At 47.9% G+C, this 22,520-nt stretch overlaps 1 protein-coding gene across 2 annotated transcripts in view; it reads right to left on the reverse strand.

Annotated features, from left to right (window-relative positions):
* Window positions 1-22,520, reverse strand: part of DNAH2 (dynein axonemal heavy chain 2) — a 3,497,426-nt gene that overhangs the window by 2,451,691 nt on the left and 1,023,215 nt on the right. For both annotated transcript variants that reach the window (XM_078670326.1, XM_078670327.1), the window contains 2 exons: window positions 22,083-22,300; window positions 21,689-21,787 (listed from right to left, as the gene is read on the reverse strand). In XM_078670326.1, coding sequence (XP_078526452.1) covers window positions 21,689-21,787; window positions 22,083-22,300 — 317 coding nt within the window. The remainder of the gene's footprint in view (window positions 1-21,688; window positions 21,788-22,082; window positions 22,301-22,520) is intronic.

A 22,520-nucleotide genomic window follows, 5' to 3' on the forward strand; every position in this document is an offset into this window, starting at 1 on the left:
ATACCATATGTGGTCTTGGGGGAACTGTTGGTAAATCGGAGCTAGGATGGATATAGGTTGCGGAGGAGGCAGAATGAGAGGTATTAATGGTGTTTGTAATGGATCTTCTAAGAGTACAGGGAATCACGGAATGCCTTGAGGGTGTGCAGTTTCAACCTCTGCAAGTCTCAGCTTCTTTTTAGGTGCAAGCATATAAGAAGCAATTACAAATCTAGCTGATGACCTAGATGACATGATAGGAGAGTTCAGTCTGAGTAGGGGTATGGAAGATGCAGAATAGAGGGTACATGGGCTTGCAGGCAGATTTGCGGCGGACGCGTGACCTCGGAGCTCCATGCTGGCCCCTTGATTTATCCTTAATTAATACAGTCCTGACCCCGAGAGCGCATCACAGAGTCTCCCCGCCACAGTGAGAAGCCCTGAGGAGTCGATTGTAGCCCCTGCCTGATTGAGTTGGGGCGCACGACTGCAGCAATGGCCTTGTGAAGTCTCAGACCGAGGCAGGCAAGATGGCGCCGCGGGCAGAGCAGAGTGTACGCAGATCGCCCTGCTGATAAAATCTCCTGCTTGAAATGCCCTGTGAACTGGCTGCAAGGGATCGAGTGGACAGGGCTGATACTGTATTGAGGGGGGCACATCTTGGAATGCTCAGAGGACCCCGCACTGCTGCCTTCCGTAGCACACCCCTGGTGAGATCGACCGGGAAGTACAGTCGCTCTCAGGCCGTGTAGCGCAGTTGCTCTTGGGCCGTGTGACGCAGCTTGCTGCCATCGGGTGGAGGAGCTTCTTGGCTCGGATTGTGGCAGCCTGATTGCCATGCGGAAGGCCCCTGTATGAGACCCCGGACTATCGCTGGTGCCTGCCGGTGAGTGCTATCCTGCGCGCACTGCAGAGAATCGGACATTGGGGCTGGAGGGGCCTTCCCTCCTTACATCTCCTGCGGGCTGCCCGATGTTGCTGGCTGCTTGGGGAATTACACAGGCCCTGTGACTGGCCTACCGGGAATCAGGCCTGGACTGGCTGGATACGGCGCAGGGTGCCCTGTGGCCCCTGGGACCTATAAGTTAAGATCAGGGTGGCTGCCTGCTTTCCTGTTGCAAGTAGCCTGTGCACTGGGGCCGCTGCTGGTGGTCTCGAGAAGAGTGTGCTCTGGGAGTCCTTGAGGGCCAGATAACGCAAGCACAACGACGTCCTGCTGAAAATTTGCAGGGCATTGGCTTGGTGATTGGCGTGGAGGAAACGGCGATGAGCGCAGAGTGTGACCTGGTCTAGAGGGAGTGTTCTGACCCCCAGCTATATAATGGGGAAGCCTAGAGGGAAGCAGCTGCTGGCCCCGCTGGATCAAGACGATTTAGGGCAGAAGGAGAGACGATCTGCTTCACCTGAAGCGCCAATTGAAGCGGGGGTGCAATAAACAGTTGGCTCAAATACTCCAGGCTATCACAGGCACAAGAGAGGCCCTGCACCAGGACCCTGGTACTGTGTCGGTGGGGCTGGGGCTGTTGCACGCTGAACACACCAAGTTGGCGGGTAGAGTGGAGCAGGCCAAAACATCCTTGGCGACCCGGGAGCCGGCGCAGAGGTTCCTCACTGACCAGGTAGGAGACATCTCCAGTAGACTTTCGGTGCTGGAGAAAAGAGCTGAGGACGCTGAGGGACGAAACCGGAGGAACATCTGCATTTTGGGCCTGCCGGAGGTGGTGGAAAGGACCAATATGGTCCAGTATTTGGAGGACTGGCTCCACGACAAGGTTGCACCGGAGGGGCTGACACAGTTCTTCACGTTGGAAAAGGCTCATCGAGTCTGGGCCTGCCCACTGGCGCCAGGTCGACCTCGGCGCCCAGTGGTGGCCAGAATCCTCCACTATAAGGACAGAGACCTTATCCTGCAGACAGCGTGCACCTCTGGGCCTTATACGGTGGGCAACAGCAAGGTTTCCATTTTCCCAGACTATACACAGGAGGTCCAACGACGCTGTGCGTCTTTCCTAGCCATCAAGAGAGCCTTGAGTGAAGAGGGTCTTCAATATTCCTTGATGTTTCCGGCCCGACCTCGGATTATTCTTGATGGCACAACACACTTTTGTGAGGACCTGTCGGAAGGATGGGACTGGCTAGAAACCTACAAAATAGGCAAGAGGCCAGCTGGGGAGCCTGGGGAGCATGCACCTTCAGAGCAGCTGCCTCAGCGCCGCCAAAGGTCGCGGCGGCGCCCCGTCACCCTGAAGACACCCAGCTCTTCCCAGACGGAGAGGGAGAGAACTGAGGCGCTGCGGGTGGTGTCAGAACTACTCCGGGACGGTGAATAGACGTCGGGGGCTGGCACAGAGACGGATAAAACTCAGATGAGTCTCAGTCTAGTAGGGTGCAGTTGCCACATATGACACCAGGCACTGCTGACGAAATTGTTTGATGCTCTTAACTCATGTCTCATTGACTCACTTCCTTTGCAGGCCTGATGGCCAGGATGTCTGCCATTATGTTTTCTCGTGCTGTGCGATTTATGTTATTACTGAGATATAGATTTCTGGCCGAATGGGAGGGAGGGGGTTTCTCTACTCTGGTGGGATGCCTCCGGGGTGGGGGAAGATCGCACTAAATGGGGCACGGGCGTGGTGATTCTATTTTATCTTGTTGAAGGTAATTGACAGACTGCAACCACTCTTCCGCATTATTCCTCTGTAGTTACTAGAGGGAAGTACATTTCAGTGTAGTGTGGATGGGGGCTAGTTTCTTAATACCTGTCCTGGGGTGGGGTTGTTGGGATTGTTCTTTTTGTTTTAAGGGAATGCTTCAGGGTTCTTGGCGTAACTTTTTAAAACAAGCTGCTCATAACCAGTGCAGGGCAATGCCATGGGTTCGATATCTGACTTAAAAGGTATATCTTGGAATGTCAGGGGTATGGATACCATGTTACGGAGGCATAAAATACATGCATACTTAGTCTGTAGGGGAGTTCAACTGGCTTTCCTTCAGGAAACTCAAGTAGCGCCAAAAGAGGACGTGGCATTGCAGCTTAGATGGAGGACAGGTTTTTTGTACGGCTTATTCTGCCTTTGCACGGGGTGTCTTGATATGGGTCTGGGCGGGCGTCCCTTTTCAAGCCACTCGTCAACTGAAAGATACTGAGGGCCGGTATATACTAGTGGCGGGCCGGCTGAATGGCAGAGATATGGTGCTGGGCAGTATATTTGCTCCAAATACGGAACAATCGGCCTTTTTCACACAATTGTCTGGGAAATTCGCTCCATTTTTGACCGGGTCTACTTATGGATGGGGATTTCAATTCTGTCATGGATGTACTAATGGATAGATCTCACCCTCCTCTCCCTGAAGCACCTATCCATAACATCTCAAGGGTCAGGCGGGATTGGCAGCATGGGTGGGGACTGGTAGACACCTGGAGCTCGCACCACCCGACCTCTCGGGATTATTCTTTTTCTCTGCTATGCACGACCTCCATGTTCAGCTGATGCGATGCTTTGCTCTCCTGACACACATGCTGAGGTACAGCACAGCGAATATCTCACCAGAACGTTGTCAGATCATAACCCCTTACAATTACGTGAGAAATTTTTGCCCGGACGCCCTAAAATTCCGACCTGGCACTTAAACCCAGAACTATTGGAGGATCAGGCATTTCGTGAGGTGGTGGGGATTGGCATTACTGATTATTTTCGAGACAACACTGGTACTGCTTCGTCCTTGGCAGTGGAGTGGGACCCTTTGAAGAGTGTGTTAAGGGGCATTGCATTGCGCATAAACTGGGAGTGCATAGAGTATTATTGCAAGACCTTAAGAGGGCGGATCCGAGGTTGCGGGATGTTGAAAGGGAGAGGCCTGGACAACCATATCGCCAACAAGATTTAATAGCAGCGAGGGAAGAGGTTGCTGTGCAGCCTGAGCGGCTGTGCTGCTTTGATTATAAAAAATAAGTTACACGTGCGCATGCAGCGTGCGATAAGTCTAGTTAATCCAGCGTGAAGGGGGATGGTCATCCTGGAACTTCATGCTCCGACTGGGGAGGCCCATTACACGCAGCGGGGGATAAATGGCCTGTTCTTTGCTTACTATAATGATTTGTACCAAAGCAAGGTGGCCCCTGGTGGTTGGGCCATTCAGGATTTCCAGGAGGCGGCAGATCTTCCAGGGTTAGATAGGGAGAGGGCGGAGTTGTTGGGTCAGGACATCACCTTGGGAGAGGTCTGTGGCACGATTAAACATATGGCCCAGAAACACCCCCCCCGGAGTGGACGGCCTGCCGGTGGAATTTTATAGTGCGTATGCCGGTCTTTTGGCCCCTAGGCTGGTGACATTGTATAATACTGCAAGAAAGGAGCGCCTTTTGCATGCTACCATTCTCGAGGCGTTAACTATACCATTGCTAAAACCGGGGAAACCTCCCCATGACAGGACGGCCTATCGCCTGTTGTCAATGCTGACCACGGATTTTAAAATTTTAAGTTGGATTCTGGCGACCTGGCTACGGTCCAACTAATACATACGGATCAAGCGGGGTTTATACCGACCCGGAATACGGCCCAGAATGTACGGCGCCTACTTAGTATTTTAGAAGCTGATACCTATCCCAAAGCCTCTGCTGCTAACTTGGCAATAGATTATGAGAAGGCCTTTGACAGTTTGGAGTGGCCCTATTTGTTTCAAGTCATGCGACAATTCGGGCTAGGAGATGGCTTTGTGGATTGGACGTCTCTTTTGTATCATCAGTCCACAGCGCGGGTGAGGACGGAAGGGATGATATCGGATGCTTGCACCGTGGGCCGGGAAACGAGGCAGGGCTGCCCCCTTTCCCCACTGCTGTTCGCCCTGGCCATGGAGACGCTGACGGCTCGGGCCAGGACGGACCTACACTATTCGAGATTACGAGTGCGTGAGCAAATTCATCATATCGCATTATATGCTGATGATCTCCTTACGATTTTTGCTGATGTGGAGGGCGCCCTCCGTGGTGCAAAGACTTTATTGGAGGATCTTGGCATGAATGCCGGACTCAAGGTAAACTGGACAAAGACCTGTCTGTTTCCTACCGCGCTGCAGACCGAAGGCCCCATATATACACAGGACATACCGCGGGAGCGTCAATGCATGACGTACCTTGGCACTTGCATTTATCATACCCAAACTGACCTATTGGAGGGTAATGTGGGCAGGGCGATTCGAGCGCTTAAGGGCTGTATTGAGTTTTGGGGCACGCTTCCACTTTCGGTAGCTGGACGGGTGGCCATCCTTAAGATGATAGCACTCCCCAGACTGCTCTACTACTTTAGGATGCTACCTATCTGGATTCCAGCCTCGGTTTTTAAGCAACTTCAGTCGGTGGTGGTTGGGTTCCTCTTGGCTCAGGACAACGGAGAGTGGCTCTTAACACATTGACGAGACCAAGATAGGAGGGTGGCTTAGTGGTCCCTGGCTTCAAAACGAACAAGTTACTTACCTTCGGTAACGCTTTTTCTGGTAGATACAGTATCTGCCTGTGGATTCCGCACCTTGAGAATATCCCCTTGCACCAGCAACATTCAGAAATTATTTTTTGTAGCCTCGCGCCGACGTGGACTTAGACGTCATAGAGACACGGCATCGCACGCGACTCCGCTGACATCACCGACGCCTATAATAGGCCCACGCCGGCATGAAGACATCAGTTCCTCTCTTTTTTTCCGTGCCTTCGAGGCACACGGACAGACCAATGACAGTAGAAATGCACATAGTATACACAATACACGATAGTCAAAGTAACACACACAGGTGAAGCCAATGTAAGCAAACATTTGAAATAACACATTTTCTTTGACCATAAAACAAACACAATACAGATATTCTGGTATAGAAGAGTGGACAACGGGGAGGCGGGTGGGTCAGTGAGGAATCCACAGGCAGATACTGTATCTACCAGAAAAAGCGTTACCGAAGGTAAGTAACTTGTTCTTCTGATAGATGCATCTGCCAGTGGATTCCTCACCTTGTGAATAGAGTCCCACAGCAGTCCCCACTCCCGGAGCAGGGTGTCCACCCTGCTATACCAGGAAATCCTGGAGGACAGAGCGCGCAAAGTGGCCGTCCCTCCTCACCTCGGTATCCAGGCAGTAATGCCTCGCGAAAGTGTGGAGGGAGGACCAAGTTGCGGCCCTACAAATATCCTCTACAGTATCACCTCTAGACAAAGCCGAGGTTGACGACTTAGCTCTTGTGGAATGAGCCCTTATACCCTCTGGAGGATCCTTACCAGCCAAACAATAGCAGATCTTTATACAGAGGATGATCCATCTTGAAATAGTTCATTTATGAACCGCTCTTCCTTTTTTGCAGCCAGCAAAACCAACGAAGAGCTGATCATCCACACGACAGTCTCTAGTTCTGTCCAGGTAAAAGCTCACCGCCCTCCTAGGGTCCAGGCGGTGTAACCTCTCCTCCTTCTTGGAAGGGTGTGGTGGAGGATAAAAGGTAGGGAGGGTAATGGATTGACCAAGGTGGAAGGGAGTCACCACCTTAGGGAGAACAGCAGCCCTGGTCCTAAGAACCATTCGATCAGCATGAATGGTCAAGAATGGGGGCTTGGAACTAAGAGCTTGAAGCTCGCTTACCCTCCTTGCCGAGGTAATAGCAACCAGGAAGACTGTTTTAAAAGTCAAAAGCCTCATGGGACACTTGTGTAAGGGCTCAAAGGGAGCACCCATCAAGTATGTTAAGACAAGATTTAAGCCCCATTGAGACACAATAAAGGGAGTAGGAGGGAATTTATTAATGAGACCCTTAGAAAATCTTAAAACTACAGGAGATTTGAAAAGAGACGGCTGGTCCGGCAAACGCGGACAAAGCCGAGAGATAATCCTTGCTGCGCCAAAAAGAGAGCAAACTGGAGAACATCAGATAAATGGGCTTTCAAAGAGTCAACAGATTTCTCTCCACACCAGGTGACAAATCTAGACCATCTATATGGATAGAGGACTTAGTGGAGTCACGTCTAGCTGAAAGAATGACATCCACCACATCTTGTGGGAGAGAAAAGGAATTCAGGTTGCCCCGTTCAATCTCCAGGCATGAAGGTGTAATGTCTGGAGGTGGGGGTGTAGAACCTGCCCCTCCATCTGAGAGAGGAGGTCTGCCCTGTGAAGGAGACGGGGCGGCGAGTGAGAGGAGAGGTGGCGAAGATCTGTATACCACACCCTTCTTAGCCAATCCGGGGCGACCAATATGACTTGGGCCGGGTCTTGACGAATCTTCCCCAGAACCCGAGGAATCAAAGGTATGGGAGGAAACGCGTAAAGGAGTTGTCTTCCCCAACTCAACTGAAACGCGTCCCCCAAGGCTCCTTGCATCTGATACTGGAGACTGCAGAATGACGGTGTCATGATTACGAGTATGCATAACGCCCTTAGCCCTCACCTTTCCCGGTTTCGCCTGTCACGTATGCCTGCATTAGGGACTACATATCCCACAAGGCTTAGGGGCCTCTCGCAGTATGACAGGAAGGAGCATACTCCTACTTAAGCCCCGCCTCCAGTGAAAACGGGGCTTGACAAACTGCCTGCGAGCTATGGACTTGGTTGCCGTTTCTTCGTTGTCCTGAGTCTGGCCAAAGATTACATTTCTGCCGGGATTGGAACGCTTTGGTGTGAAGCACGACCGGATGTCCTGAACCCTTTGGCACTTCACATTGAAGTTGCGGTAATTACCGAGGAACCTTTTTTGAGCTTGCGTCTCTGTTCACAGGAGCTGAACAGGAGACGCTAACAGTGGAGCCTGAGTCTGTGTTCACAGGAGCTGAACAGGAGACCCTAACATTTGAGCGCGGCTGGGGAGCGTGTCAGAATTCCTCCCTGCAGTCGGAACTCTGAAATTCCTGCAACGCATCTCTACGCCCATGGTGCTTTCCGTTTCGGTGCAGAAACCGAATCAAACTCTTTCCTTGTTTTGCCCTTTACTTTGTCTTCTGGATTGTGAAGGGGATCTGAACACTGTACCTTTTCCAGTTGCGAGTCGCCTCTGGAGAGAGGTGAACTACGTGAGAGTCGGAGACTGCGCATCAAGGCGCTCTCCTCTCACAGCAAGCTAGAGTCTTCATAACGGTGCTTCTCCCGGACCCTTCCTCCCTGCAGGGATTTACGTGCCCAGTGAGAGTCGGAGATTATCTTCTATCATTGTCCTCTGGAGGAAGACCAGGGACTACATTCCTGTAAGTAGGATAGGGGTCTTCTTCTTCTGGGTACTGGTGTGAGTGTGAGTGCGCTGTACTTCTCATTCTGTTCTTGTTTTTCTTCCATATATGCAGAGGTCCCACAGGGTGTAGAGAAGACGGTCACCTATTCCTGTGACAGAACAGGATTCTTTTGTTATTTTGTCCCATTCCCCTTTTCCCTTGAATACTTTACTACCCATTGCGTAGTTACATTGTGGAGAGTTTAGTGTTTAGGGGACGTTGGGAACTACTCTTCACGGCATCATTCCTGCTGGCCGTACTTAAGGTTAGTGGCTAATTATTCGTGGCGCTGCTGACACCTGACAGACGGGCAGTGAGCATTCTCGCGAGTGGCAAACAGGTCCACCTGAGGAGTCCCCAACGTCCGGAAGACGTGACGAACCACCTCCGGGTTAAGCCTCCACTCGTGGTCGGCTGATAACTGCCGACTGAGACTGTCTGCACGCACGTTCAGAACTCCGGCCAGATGATTTGCCATCAGACAAATCTGATGGTCCTGAACCCAGGACCAGAGACGCAGAGCCTCTCTGCAGAGACACTGGGACCCCACTCCTCCCTGCTTGTTGATATACCACATCGCGGTCGTGTTGTCCGTCAGGACAAGGACCGACCGACCGCGAAGGGAAGGGAGGAAGGCCTTGAGCGCCAAACATATCGCCCGCAATTCCAGAAGGTTGATGTGAAGCAACCTTTCCTCTGGAGACCAAAGACCCTTGACCTCCAGGTCCCCCAGATGAGCACCCCACCCTAGAGTGGATGCATCCATCATTACTGTGGCCACCGGAGGAGGCAGCTGAAAAGGCTTCCCCTGAGACAGGTTGCCTTCCACGCCCCACCAAGACAGATCCGCCGCAGCTTCTCTGGAGATCCTCACTGACTCCCTGAGATCGCCGTTGTGTTGATACCACTGCCTGCGGAGGCACCACTGGAGCGCCCTCATGTGCCAGCGTGCATGGTTGACCAACAGAATGCAGGAAGCTATCAGACCGAGCAGACGAAGGTCCTTCAGGACTGGAACGACCGCTCCATTGTAAAATAAAGGAATCATTTCCTGTATGTCGCGAATCCTTTGAGGAGGAGGGAATGCACGACATACAGTTGTGTCCAGTACAGCACCTATGAACAGGATGCGCTGGAAGGGCACCAGGTGAGACTTGGGTACATTTATCGAAAAACCCAACCTGTACAACAACTGGGTTGTCTCTTGCAGATGTTGGAGCACTCTCTCTGACGACTCTGCTTTGATCAGCCAGTCATCCAAATAGGGGAATACTGGAACCCCCGACCTTCTGAGATGTGCTGCCACCACCGCCATCACATTGGTAAAGACTTGAGGCGCAGTAGTAATTCCAAAAGGAAGGACCGCAAACTGATAGTGTTGCGATCCCACCGTAAAACGGAGATACTTCCTGTGCGACTTCAGGATTGGGATGTGAAAGTACGCATCCTGCAAGTCGAGCGACACCATCCAGTCTTCTTCCAGCAGCGCTTGAAGAACCTAAGCAAGGGTGAGCATCTTGAACTTCTCTTGTTTTAGATAGAGATTCAAGATCCTGAGATCCAGGATTGGACGAAGTCTGCCATCTTTCTTGGGAATCAGGAAATACCGGGAGTAGCATCCCAGACCCCTTTCCTGCTCTGTGACCACCTCTATCGCACCCTTTCTTAATAGAGTCTGAACCTTCTCCTGCAGGAGTAACAGGTGTTCCTCCGTGCAAAAACCTTGGCAAGGAGGGTAATTGGGAGGGAATTCCCGAAAGGGAAGGGCATACCCATTTTCTACGAGATTGAGAACCCAAAGATCTGATGTAACCGATTCCCAATCCCGTAGAAAATGGGTAAGCCGACCCCCCACTGGACCCACATGATCCTGAATGGCGGATCTAGGGCTGTTTTTCTGTGGCTGGAGGGTTGGAGGAGGTGGAGGAGGAAGAGGCCTGACGTCCACGAGGACGCGCTCTTTGCTTTCCCCTGTAAGATCTGTACATGGAATTTTGCTGCTGCTGTTGTTGTTGCTGCTGCTGACCTTGTCAGTAATTCCGAAAGGAAGAGCGACCAAAACTCCTGAATCTCCTGGCCGAAGAACCTCTGATCTGGAGACCTAAAGATTTAGCAGTCGCCCTACTGTCTTTAAATCTCTCCAAGGCCGTATCTGCTTTTTTTCCAAAGAGACCAGATCCATCAAACGGCAGATCCAGCAAAGCCCCCTGAACATCTGCCGAAAAGTCTGAGGATTTCAGCCAAGCTGATCTTCTAGTGGCAACCGCAGTGCCCATGATACGTGCCACCGAGTCCGCAGTGTCCAGACCACTCTGTATCACTTGGCGTGCTGAAGCCTGTGCATCTGATATTACCTCCTCAAAATCCTTCCTGTTGGCATCAGGAATCTTAGGAGCTATAGTACGCATAGTATCCATAAGGGCATGCACATACCTCCCCATCAGGCAAGTGGCATTAGTTGACTTCAACGCCATACTTGCAGAGGAGAAGGTCTTTTTAGCCACCTGATCCTGTTTCTTTGCCTCCTTATCACCGGGGACCTGAGGAAAGGCACTCACATTCTTTTTGGAACAGGCTGCTTGTATGACTAGACTCTCTGGTGATGGATGAGACGTCAAAAAAGCAGGGTCTTCAGGTGCAAACCTGTACCTTCTCGCCACACTCTTAGATACTGCAGGAGCTGACAGTGGTTTTTTCCACACCTCCAAAATGGGTTCCATTAAGGCATCATTAAACGGAAGCAATGGTTCTACCACAGAGCTAGGCGAATGCAAAACTTCTGTAAGGAGATTGGACTTAAACTCCACTGTTGGCAATGTCAATTGTAGAAGTTCCGCCGCCTTGCTCATCACTACATGATAAGGCTGTACGTCCTTAGAAGGTGTATCAGAGCCTGATGGCAACTCCCACTCTGGAGAGAAATCCAGGCTACCAGCGTCAGCCAGTTCCTCAAAACAGTCCTCCTCCAGTTCACCCTCCTCCATCTCAGGATGTGACTCTATATACCTTTGCTCTTCCAAAAGGCGTTGTGCTTCCCTTCTGGACCTCTCCTTTACACGCCTTGCAGCCGGATCCACCAACGGCTCCGACGGAGCCGGGATCGACGTCGGTACCGAATCCAATGGCTCAGTGGGATGCCCTCGAGGTTGATCTGGAGCGGGCGACGCCGGAACCGGTGTCGACGACTTCGGCGGAGCCGGATATTGCCATGGCGGCGTCGGAGCCGGCATATAGGGCATAAATGGAGCAGGAGGATAGGAGTGAGGGACTCCTAAATTGAAGGCCAGAGGATCCATGGGACCCAAAGGTGCACCAGAGGGGTACCACACCCTTGAAAAGACGCCATACATAGCGTTCAAAAACGCCGATGGGTCCTGGCCTGGGGCTGGAAAGGGTGGCTGAAAAACCTCAGGCTGGTCTTGTGGAGGGTTCGGATTCGGCTCTTCGACAGGCGCAGAATCCACATCCACCTGAACCTCTTCCTCATCTCGGGCCGGGGACGGCGCCAGAGACGGATTCGAAGCTGGAGTCGGCGACTGTACCCGTGACTCCGAAGGCGAGGCCTCACCTTCATGATCCGAGACATCCAGCGAACCACCTTAGAACGTACCTTCTTCGGTGACCTCGAGCCCGACTCCTTACCGGAACGACGTCGAAACTTATGCCTCTTCTTCTTATGCTTCCTTCTCGACTTCGAAGCATGGTCTGAAGCGGACCTCGAAGACGACTCCTCTCGAGATCCGGATCTTGACTTCAACCTCGACCTCGCCCTTCGAGAACGAGACCTCGAAGATTTTCCTTTCCCAGCCTTCAGCTTTGCTACCAGTAGTTTGGTTTCTCTTACCCTCAGGGCCTTCGGGTTCATCTTCCGACAAGATGAACATCTATCCACATCGTGATCAGAGCTCAAACACCAAATGCAGTCCTCGTGCGGGTCAGTTATGGACATCATTTTCCCGCACTCCCTGCAGGGCTTGAAGCCGGTCTTCTTTGTCGGCATTGTAAAGAGACAAGAAACAAAGAAGCAGAAAGCGGTAACAATAGGGCAACAAAGTACCAGTTGGCTACTGAGATTCCCGAAACCGTTAGCATCGACGATGCGGAAAAAAGGGAACTGATGTCATCACGCCGGCGTGGGCCTATTATCGGCGTTGGTGACGCCAGCGGAGTCGCGTGCGATGCCGTGTCTCTATGACGTCCAAGTCCACGTCGGCGCGAGGCTACGAAAAAGAATTTCCGAATGTTGCTGGTGCAAGGGGATATTCACAAGGTGAGGAATCCACTGGCAGATGTATCTATCAGAAGTATTATTTAGCGGCGGTGTTGCAGTGGCTTAATCAGGCAGTAGCACGGATGTTCCGGAGCCCTGGCGACACAGAGGGGAATTAGGTTGATAGACAAACGCTCTCCAGAATACTATTGCAATTGTCGCTCTCGGCCACCTCTCTCACTCAAGAGATGGGGATGTTTAAACTCTGCTGGAACAGAAGTCAGTGGCGAGCACAAATAGTGTAGCCGTATACCCCTGAGATTCCGTTGACGGTGTGCACTGCTTTCCCGCACGGTGGTAATTGGGAGGCATTGATTGCCCTGGCAGAGAGGGGGTTGGCCACCATAGGAGACCTCTATGAAGATGGCTCCGTGATTCCTTATGAGGTATTACTGGACAGATATGAGCTGGCTCGTGGGGACTATTTATTGCACTTGGCACTTATAACTGCCATCCAGGCGCATTGGAAGATGGGACTCAGAGAACCTCCAACCTCAATGGCTTGCCAATACATAGTCCTGGCAGCTGGTACCATCAAGGCGATTACATCGCCGAATGACACACAAGACTGACCCCACTGGTTACGCTCCGACGGTGGTGGAAAGAGGACTTAGGCAACGAAATTACTGTGAAGGCGTGGGCAGGACTGGTGCAGCGTGCATGGAAAAGCACCAGGAAAGTGCGCTTTCAACTGGTGCATTTTTTTATTCTCCATCAGGCCTACCTTACGCCAGCAAAAATTAGTAAATACTTTAATGTGAATTCGGCAATGTGCCCACACTGTAACACAGTAGGAGCAGATTTTTGTCACATGATGTGGAGTTGTCCTCAATTTGGAACATATTGGGAGGAGGTGGTAACACTTTTGCGTGATGTCATGGATAGGGACATAGAATACACTATAAGCCTTTATTTTTGCACTGGTTCCCCCACACCTCTAGGAATAAGGTAACAAGTAAGTTTATAGATTTGGGGCGTTTGTTGGCGAAGAGGGAGATTACAGCTCATTGGAAGGCCAAGAAGGGCCCTAGTTTTCAGAGATGGCGAACTGGGTTTATTAAATGGGCGTAATGTGAGGGGTCCACGAGACTGCAGGTGGCTGCCCACATTGAAAGCGACAAGGCGTTAGAGATGGCAAGGGTTTGGGAGGCACTAGTACAGTTATTGAAAATCCCAGATACTGACTCCGATGAGGAATCAGGCAGGTCAGAGGCGCCACCCTGTGGGGATACACTACCCTATTGGGACGACTACGCTGGTTTCTCACATGGGAACTACCTCTGACAACAGAGAATTGCATCCGTATTTGCTGTTTTGTATTCATTCACTATCTACACAGCTGTGACTTATTACCACCATCGATCACATATAGTTGTTACGTCAATGGGGAGGAGGGAAGGACTAGGGGTTGCATTTAGTGCTGTTAGATTCATGGTGAGAGGATGGATATCGCTATATGACACTGGCAGGCCTGTTTATTGCAAAGGGACTCCGTTTATTATTACGGTGATTCATACTTGGCAAACTCCTATGGAGTGTAATTTCTTCTGCTGCACATGCCTGCCAGATATGTGAGTTATTCCTCAGTTATACTTCAATCTCATAGCCTGCTACTGTAAATGTAATTATATTTTGATATTGAATGCAATTGTTTTGTGTGGTATAAAATAAAAATATATTTAAAAAAAATTGAAGATGCAGAGTAGACTGCACCGACAGATGCTAAGAAGGCTATGGATTGTCTCAGCCAATTCTTCAAAGGTGAGGGAGCTACTGTCAACTTACGATCTCTCGACCTCGAGTGCTTAAACATCGATGATATGGTTTACCTGTGATAGTGTCTTGCCTGGGATTTGTAAAGCGAACATTTAGGCGCCAAAGCTCATGAAGTCAAAATCGACATCCTCGACATCAAGAATTATACGGTTGTGTTCTTTTGCTAGCTTTTTTCTTTATCTCTACAAGTCTTCATCTGGGGGTGGGTGGCTGGATGGTTTCTCATGCCTGTTTTTGCTCATTTATCGTTTGTCATCATATCCTTAAGTTTACCCCTTAGCTTGATGCCTTCTCCATCCTCAAATGTCCTTTTAAATATTCTAGGCATATTCACAATCTTTAGTAGAATTAAAGGGTGGTAGACACATCAAATAGTACTGCCTTCTTCATTCCACATGAGGGGCACTGCACAACTATTTAAGACATCCTGACTGGAAAATCCAATGGAAAATGGAGAAATACAGCTTCAATCAGTATATTTCATTAAAGGACACTGAGTGAAGCTATAAAAATGATTTTTGAAACCTCTCTGAAAAAAACAGAAATGTGAAAACCTCTAGTTCTACTGGGATCCTTCTCTCACAAGCCAGTAAAAAGAACTGACTGAGGGAGGAAGCTGTATTATGGGAGGTGGAAGCTCCTGGCCTCTTAAAGGAACAGCAGTCTATTTTCACACTTTTAGTACAAAAGCCTACCTGGTTGTGTTTTTCCTCAATGATATGAAAACAAGTTACTTACCTGTAACTTTGGTTCCCCAGTATTGGTAACTTTCATAGATTTTTTATTCCTAGTTTTCTTTAGTATCCAGTACAGTACACATAGTTTTCCTCCTCGAGACCGGACATCTCTTCTTCTTTTGTTGCCATAATTGAATAGGGGTACTGAGATGTCAGGGCCGGTAAACTAATTCCCCTTAGACCCCCATTCTACTTTTCTTTTTTCTAGTATTCAGAGCAACTACAGTTGCGGGTCTTTATATACAAACGGGTTTGAACTGCTCTTGTTCTTCCCCCTTTTTGCTCACCCAGCTGATTTGTATGTGACACCACGTTTATTGACCATGGCTGACTTTGCAGGGTTGGCATTTGATGATGAGGTTTTAAACTCCATTCTGACTAACAACCCTAGTATTCTAGACTCCTTACCAGAAACCACCAGCACAACAAAAGATGATTGGTTGACATTGCTTAATCTGAAAAAAACGCACTCACGGACTTCCATACATGGCTGATAATGGCGGAATATCTAAGAGGAAAATGTGCACCAACAGGTTTAATAGTAACCAACACACCCAGACTTTTTTTAACTGACAAAGACTTTCTCCGAGAATGGTCGCTGATCGCGTGGCGGTGCACGCGAGACTGGCTAATACTAATCATTAGTACCGCCAAAAGAATAGCGGATACCATCTTAATAGAGATCCAGACACTGGAAGGCCAGATCAAAGCCACTTGTAGCACTATGTTTAAGAAACGTATGGATGAAACGAACAAAACCAATAAGGACTATAGAGACAATATCCTTATTAATAAGATTGAAAAGTTCAAGAAGGATTTAGCCCGTTTTTCATTGGTTAAGATCTATCCATACACCAGCGATAATTTAGTGGCACCCGAGTATAATAGCAAGGGAAGACGCTATGGGTCCAATTATTCCACCTCAGGATTCGACTCTAGTGATTCCGATACCCCAAACACCGCTGGCACACAGAATAGAGGGGGTGGCCAACAACGGAGATTCTATAAGAGAGGAGGGATGCAGAGAGGAGGGATGCAGGGCAACGACCAGAACCCAGGACCTTGGTGGCCCCCAGGACCCTGGGGTTTTCAACCACCACCCTATGCACAATAGATAAATCCCTTTCCACAACATCCTCAGTTCTTCTCAGACCAGTCTTTTTTAGGGAGAGGCCGAAGTCACAGTCGCAGCAGAAAAAGAGGACAACAAACTTTCCATTGGGAGACGGACCCCACATTCCCCAACACACGGAGCAGGAGGGCGGCCCAACAAACTCCCAGCACAGGGGCGACCGAAACCTAACGGTTAATCTGAGTTCACGCAGTTTGACACCTGACGAACAGGACGTACTGGAAAAAGGGTTAGGCTTCGTCCCGACAAACAGGGACGAGCCCTTTGAAACAAGATGCGAGCTTGAAATTTTTTTTAGGAAAGTACGCCTTCATTTCTTCTTCAAGAATAAGAATGAAAATGTAATGACAGAGGACGGGAGTCTGACCAACACAGGACTACGTCCCAAATCGACATTCACTCCTCTCACCCACCAGGTTCCCTCGCAGGTGACAACATTTGAGCAGGCTGTGACTCATGATATCATGGCCCTTTATGATACCAATCAACACAGCTTTCAGAACCTCTCAACCAGAGAAAGAAATGCACTTACCAACTTGTCCAAAGATCAATCAATAATTATAAAACCAGCGGACAAGGGGGGTGCAACAGTGATTATGGATGCGGTTACATATCGAGAGGAATGTCTTAGACAACTGAATAACACCCAAGCCTATCGATTGTTGCCCAGTGATCCCACCTCATGACTAATCACAGAGATTAAAACTCTAGTAGATTAGGGCAGTGCTGAAGGGTGGATCACACCCCAAGAAGCAAGATTCTTGGTAACATCGAACCCGGTCATGCCCGGCTTCTATTGCCTACCGAAAATACACAAGGCAACTAGACCCACACCTTGACGTCCGATCATTTCGGGGATCCGCTCTGTACTGGAACCTCTGTCCACTTTTGTAGATGTCTTCCTTAGACCGCTCGTAAAGGAGATGCCTACCTACTTGCAGGATACGGCGGACGTCCTTAGACTTAGACCCAGAGGTGGAGTTTAACGCCGCGACTGACCTGTTGGTCAGTTTCGACGTTGAGTCCCTCTATACCTGCATTCCGCAGGAGGAGACTCTTGAGACAATCAGACAACTGCTTACCTCAAGAAATCTGGATAGTATCACTCCTACAAATTTCATCATGGAGTGTGCTAGAATAGCAATGATGGAAAATTTCTTCAAATTTGAAGATCAGATTTTTCTCCAAACCTCAGGTACATCTATTGGGAGTATTTTTGCCCCTAGCCTCGCCAACCTATATGTTCACCGGTTTGAACAGGACTGTGGTCTCAACCATAGCAACCCCTTATTCCATCAGGTGGTGCTATGGAAGAGATACATAGACGATATCTTTTTGGTATGGCGAGGCACACCCTCAGAGATTAGATCATTTCACAAATGGCTTAACGAACAAAACCAATTTCTGAAATTTACTGTTGAGTTCAGCCATGACCATCTCCCCTTCTTGGATATTCTTATTTTTCCAGAAGGAGATAGACTTGAATGCGAACTCTACACTAAACCAATGGCGAGGAACTCCCTACTTGTTTTCAATAGTCACCACCGACGGGCACTACGTGAAAACCTCCCCGTAGGTCAATTCCTGCGGGTGAGAAGAAATTGTTCCTCTACAGCATTTTTTGATAAACATGCAAAAACTCTATCCATGCAATTACAAGAGCGACAATATCCTAAACATCTAGTAAGAAAAGCTTGGAAATGGGCATCCAATAACAACCGAGAGGCCCTGCTGGAAAAGTGGCCTGAGAAGGCTCCACTAGACAGGCTCACATTTGTGACAGCCTGGTCCATACGAGACCGAGAGTACAAACAACAGACAACATCAATACGCTCTGGAACCTTCCACCAGTCCAGGGTCACTATCCCTGTGGCTCTTGCAGCGTGTGTCCACAGACTTACAAAACAGATAGAGTGGACCTCGGAATGGAAGACCCTGGTTACTCAAAAAACACACGAATTGCAACACAGAGAAGGTAATTTACATGATAACATGTCCCTGTTCACTTAGGTACATTGGTCACACAACCCGCAAAATCAAGCTTAGGATTAGTGAACACAAAAGCACTATCCGGTGTCACAAACAGTCCACTCGCCTGACCAATCATTTTCTATCTCTGAAACATACAGCTGAAGACATGAAGTGGGTGATTCTTGAACACCCCTATATTCCACCACATATAAGCGATGTGTCTAGATTCCTGTTTGTGAAAGAACAAAAATGGATTTTTAAATTGAGAAGCGACAGCAAAGGCTTGAATGATGATATTCCGTGGATATCATTGTAGTTTGAATACATTGAAACACTGGCCTTAACATATGTTCTCAGTTTTCCATACTCCATCATGAGGTGTCTTGCCTCTACTGCGTTTGGAGAATTTTGCACATGCAGTATTGACACTACCTACCTACATCTCGATGTCCTCCAGTGCAGGTGCCCATAGAAGAAAGCACTCAAAAGAAACATCTATTTATAAAAAAAAAAAACTGTTTTGTTTTTATAAAATAACAGCCCCATCTCAAAGGGTTTCTTTGGATATATTAAGAGACTTTGTTAAATTGATGTTTTATCTATATGGTGTACAGACACCTATCCTGCCTATCATCACTTTAATTTGGCAACGGTGTTTCTATAACCGATAATCTTTTCCACTAATCTATCTACGAGACATCACTCTGTGACTGATTGAATCTAGGTTTACAGCCAAGAATTAGCTGTAATTCAGTGCTTTTCAACATTGTCAACAGGTTATTGAGATAAATAGCGGGTCATTGAAAGTGAAACTCCACTAGTTTCCGCTCACGCATGCGCCGTAGATCAGACACTGAGCCTGATGCAGAGTAGCCATGCGCAAATTTTGCTTCAAGCACTTTTAGAATCACGCTTGAGTGCGATATATCCTGGCTCACCACAAGAACACATGCGCCGTTCGTTGATGCGAACATTGCGATACTGCGCATGTGCATTAAACGTACAAGACTCTTAATTCTGAAATGCATACTTTATTTGCGTGACGGTTACAAACGCATGCGCCGCATGATCAGCGGCATGACCACTGCGCATTCACACTGATAGACATGACACGAGTCTATTGCGTTGACCAATGAGGCATTTATCGATTCAATTAACCAATTAAATGCAGTATAAATAGCGTAACGACGTGCCCTACCGTCACCTCCACTTCCTCTAGGACGCCAGAGAGGGGTACCGACGGATAGGTAGGTCCAGGGCTCTTTCTTGGATAAACGCTCATACAAGGAGAACGTAGTCTTTTGTTTTATTTTATTTTCTTCTGGAAAGGAGGTCTCCTTAGTCCTTTATCATTTAGGACCCGGATACCTTGATAAAATACTTGATTCTATTCATTTTTGTGTTACTTTATATTTCTGTTTTGAGTAATGTTTCAAAACACCACAGGGGTCTTTTGACAACTTTCCCTCATCCATAGTGTAGATTTTTCTGCACCATCAGCCAATCCCTGTCGTAAGTCAGCCCCCTAGGTCATTATAAGGGTGTCCTTTTCAAACGACTGGGTCATTTAAATGTGAAGAAACTTGAGCGATTATGCTAGGCACAATAACAAAATGTATTGATTATGTCCATATTTTACTCTTCACATAATAGAGCGGGCCTCATATTCCCGAGCGGTTGCTGGGTGAGGTGAGGCTATCTCACACATAACGCTGGGTGAGTAATACATTTCACAATTTATTTAAATTTAAAAGATTGATGAGAACAGAAGCTAAATCTACTTCTGAACAGCGAAGTGGATTTTCCCTTCGCTTGTGTGTTTTCTGTACTGTTTCTTTATGATCACGTGGATATATGTAAGCAACCATATTATGCGTTTGTGCATTTTTCTCTTTTTCTTTTTTAGGAAAGAACAACATATTCATTATTACCAGAGCACATTGGGGATCCAAGTTCCTGGTAGGATGAAATGAATCTTAATAAATGCACTTTTACACATTTCTTTTCCACATTTGCAGTAGCTTTTCCATCTTTTTTGGTCCTGAAGAAAGCTGGACAGTAGTTTCTGTTTTGGCTGAAACATGTTGACCTTCCTGCACAGCGCCATTGTGTAGTTATAATTTCAGACTACCAGGCGTTATTTTAATCTTGACACTAGGACAATCCTGATTAAACAATTTTTTTGCCCTAGTAGTAATTTTTAGACTCTCACTTACTTTTTTCCACAGCACTGCACCTTATCAGCACCACTTGAGAAACACTCTGGCTAGAGTTTACCTTTAATATCCATCTTATCACCATCAATTGATGGATTGGGCGAGGTTTGGATTTACCATCTAAATCCCACATGATGATGCTCCACCAGAAGGGTGGGCTGATGGGAGTTTCTCAGCCTGGTGTTACCTCTTCTGGTTGCTTTTTTATTCCTAGTTTTCTTTAGTATCCAGTACAGTACACATAGTTCTCCTCCTCGAGACCGGACATCTCTTCTTCTTTTGTTGCCATAATTGAATAGGGGTACTGAGATGTCAGGGTCGGTAAACTAATTCCCCTTAGACCCCCATTCTACTTTTCTTTTTTCTAACTTTCATAGATTCCCATGCTTTGTATCATTCCCCGTCATCAGCCTGGGATGACGGGGAATGATACAAAGCATGGGAATCTATGAAAGTTCCAATACTGGGGCAAGAAAACAAGTTACTTACCTGTAACTTTGGTTCCCCAGTATTGGTAACTTTCATAGATTCCCATGCTTTGTATCATTCCCCGTCGTCCCAAGCTGACGACGGGGAATGATACAAAGCATGGGAATCTATGAAAGTTCCAATACTGGGGAAAACAGATTTAGCCTGTTTTTACATTTCAAATGCAGCACCGTAGTTTACAGGGTTTATTTTAAACAGAAACAGCCTACATTTCTGAGCAACTGTGGTATTGGATAAGCTGTTCTGAAGGGTGCTATATCTCATATGGACATTGCCATTCTGTGAATTTGATTATATGGACAAATATGGAATTTAAATGTTCCTAGGTTTGCGCATGCAACAGGGAATTTCTCTAAGTCTAATGACTATAAATAAAGTTCCTAGAATGAAGATGGTGGATAATTCTGTCCACCTGGAGTGCTTTCACTATGGATAATTCGGTCCACCTGGAGTGCTTTCACTATCAGAAATGGAATGCAGAAGTGACCACTGAAGCTGAGGAACCTCTTGAAGGAGTATGTGTCTTTGTGTCAGTGTGTGAGTACATTTCTCTCAGCGACAAGGCCAAAAATAGTGGGCCTGTCAATAAAGGTTTGGCACAGTCCACTATTCTTATCCTCCTTATTTTACACCCTTTGCTGTTTAATTATTTCCAGACTCAGCTGTCTCTTACCTATACCAGTGCCCTGTCTACCTCTTGGCAAACAATATTGCCTGAGTGCATCCCTTCCTACAGGGATTGTGACATTAGTGATACATCAAAAGGCCAATGAGAAGAGGAACCCATTCCTGTCCATGCTATGATTAAAAAAAGGAAATTCCACTTGACAACTTTAGCACTGACAGAACAAGCAGCTAACCATAAAGTAATATGCTTACCTCCACTGGCCCTTCCAGCAGAACAGGGTGGGTGAACTCCACGTATTCCCCATCGGCAGAGAACATTCCTGCAGCTTCTGACTTGTTGCTCACTCCGATCTGGGCAAGACCAAAGGCAGCACTATTACTTACAAAACAAGTAGATGCAAAGTCCTTACGATAAAAATGCTGCAAAAGGGGGCCCGTGTTTATTTATGCCAAGTCATCTGCTACTGGGGGAAAGACTGCACAAACAAGAATGGCTACCAGTACCAGTGAGGGACAGTTAATTTTGCAAAGGTTGTATCCCTCTCAGAACTAGACTGAATGAAGCCACAAGACTGCATTGTGTTGGAAGTGTGTTTTTTGTATGTGTAATGAATGTTGGATACTCCCTTGTCTTTGCTGCAAGTACCTTTTGGATTTTGAGGGACTTGATGTTGTCGAAGCATTTCTTGAGATGGGGTTGCACAGCCTCAGGATTACGTGCCTGCCCCAGGATCTCCAAGAGGTCGTCGTTGGACAGGAAGTAGAAGCGTGGAAAGATGTGTCTCTTAGTCTCCAAGTACATATCCAGGGACTTCTGTATCCCCTCGAGTACTGTATTCATAGCCCCAAGTTTGTCCAGGAAGCCTTAAGACACGAAAGAAAGAGGGAAATAGGTAAATTAAAAAATCTTAATGAGGTATTGTATTGTACTTTATTGTTCAATTAATTAAAATCATTGCAATATACTATCATTACAGTATGCTATAAAAAAGGAGAAAGAACGGGAAGTTTAAAAGACTCAATGAGTTTGCTTAAAACTTACAAATCTTAAAAACAATTGTCCACGCTGGAACTGAAGTGCTGG

Source organism: Lissotriton helveticus, chromosome 12, assembly GCF_964261635.1.
Source record: "Lissotriton helveticus chromosome 12, aLisHel1.1, whole genome shotgun sequence".
In the NCBI taxonomy this organism is placed as follows: domain Eukaryota; kingdom Metazoa; phylum Chordata; class Amphibia; order Caudata; family Salamandridae; genus Lissotriton; species Lissotriton helveticus.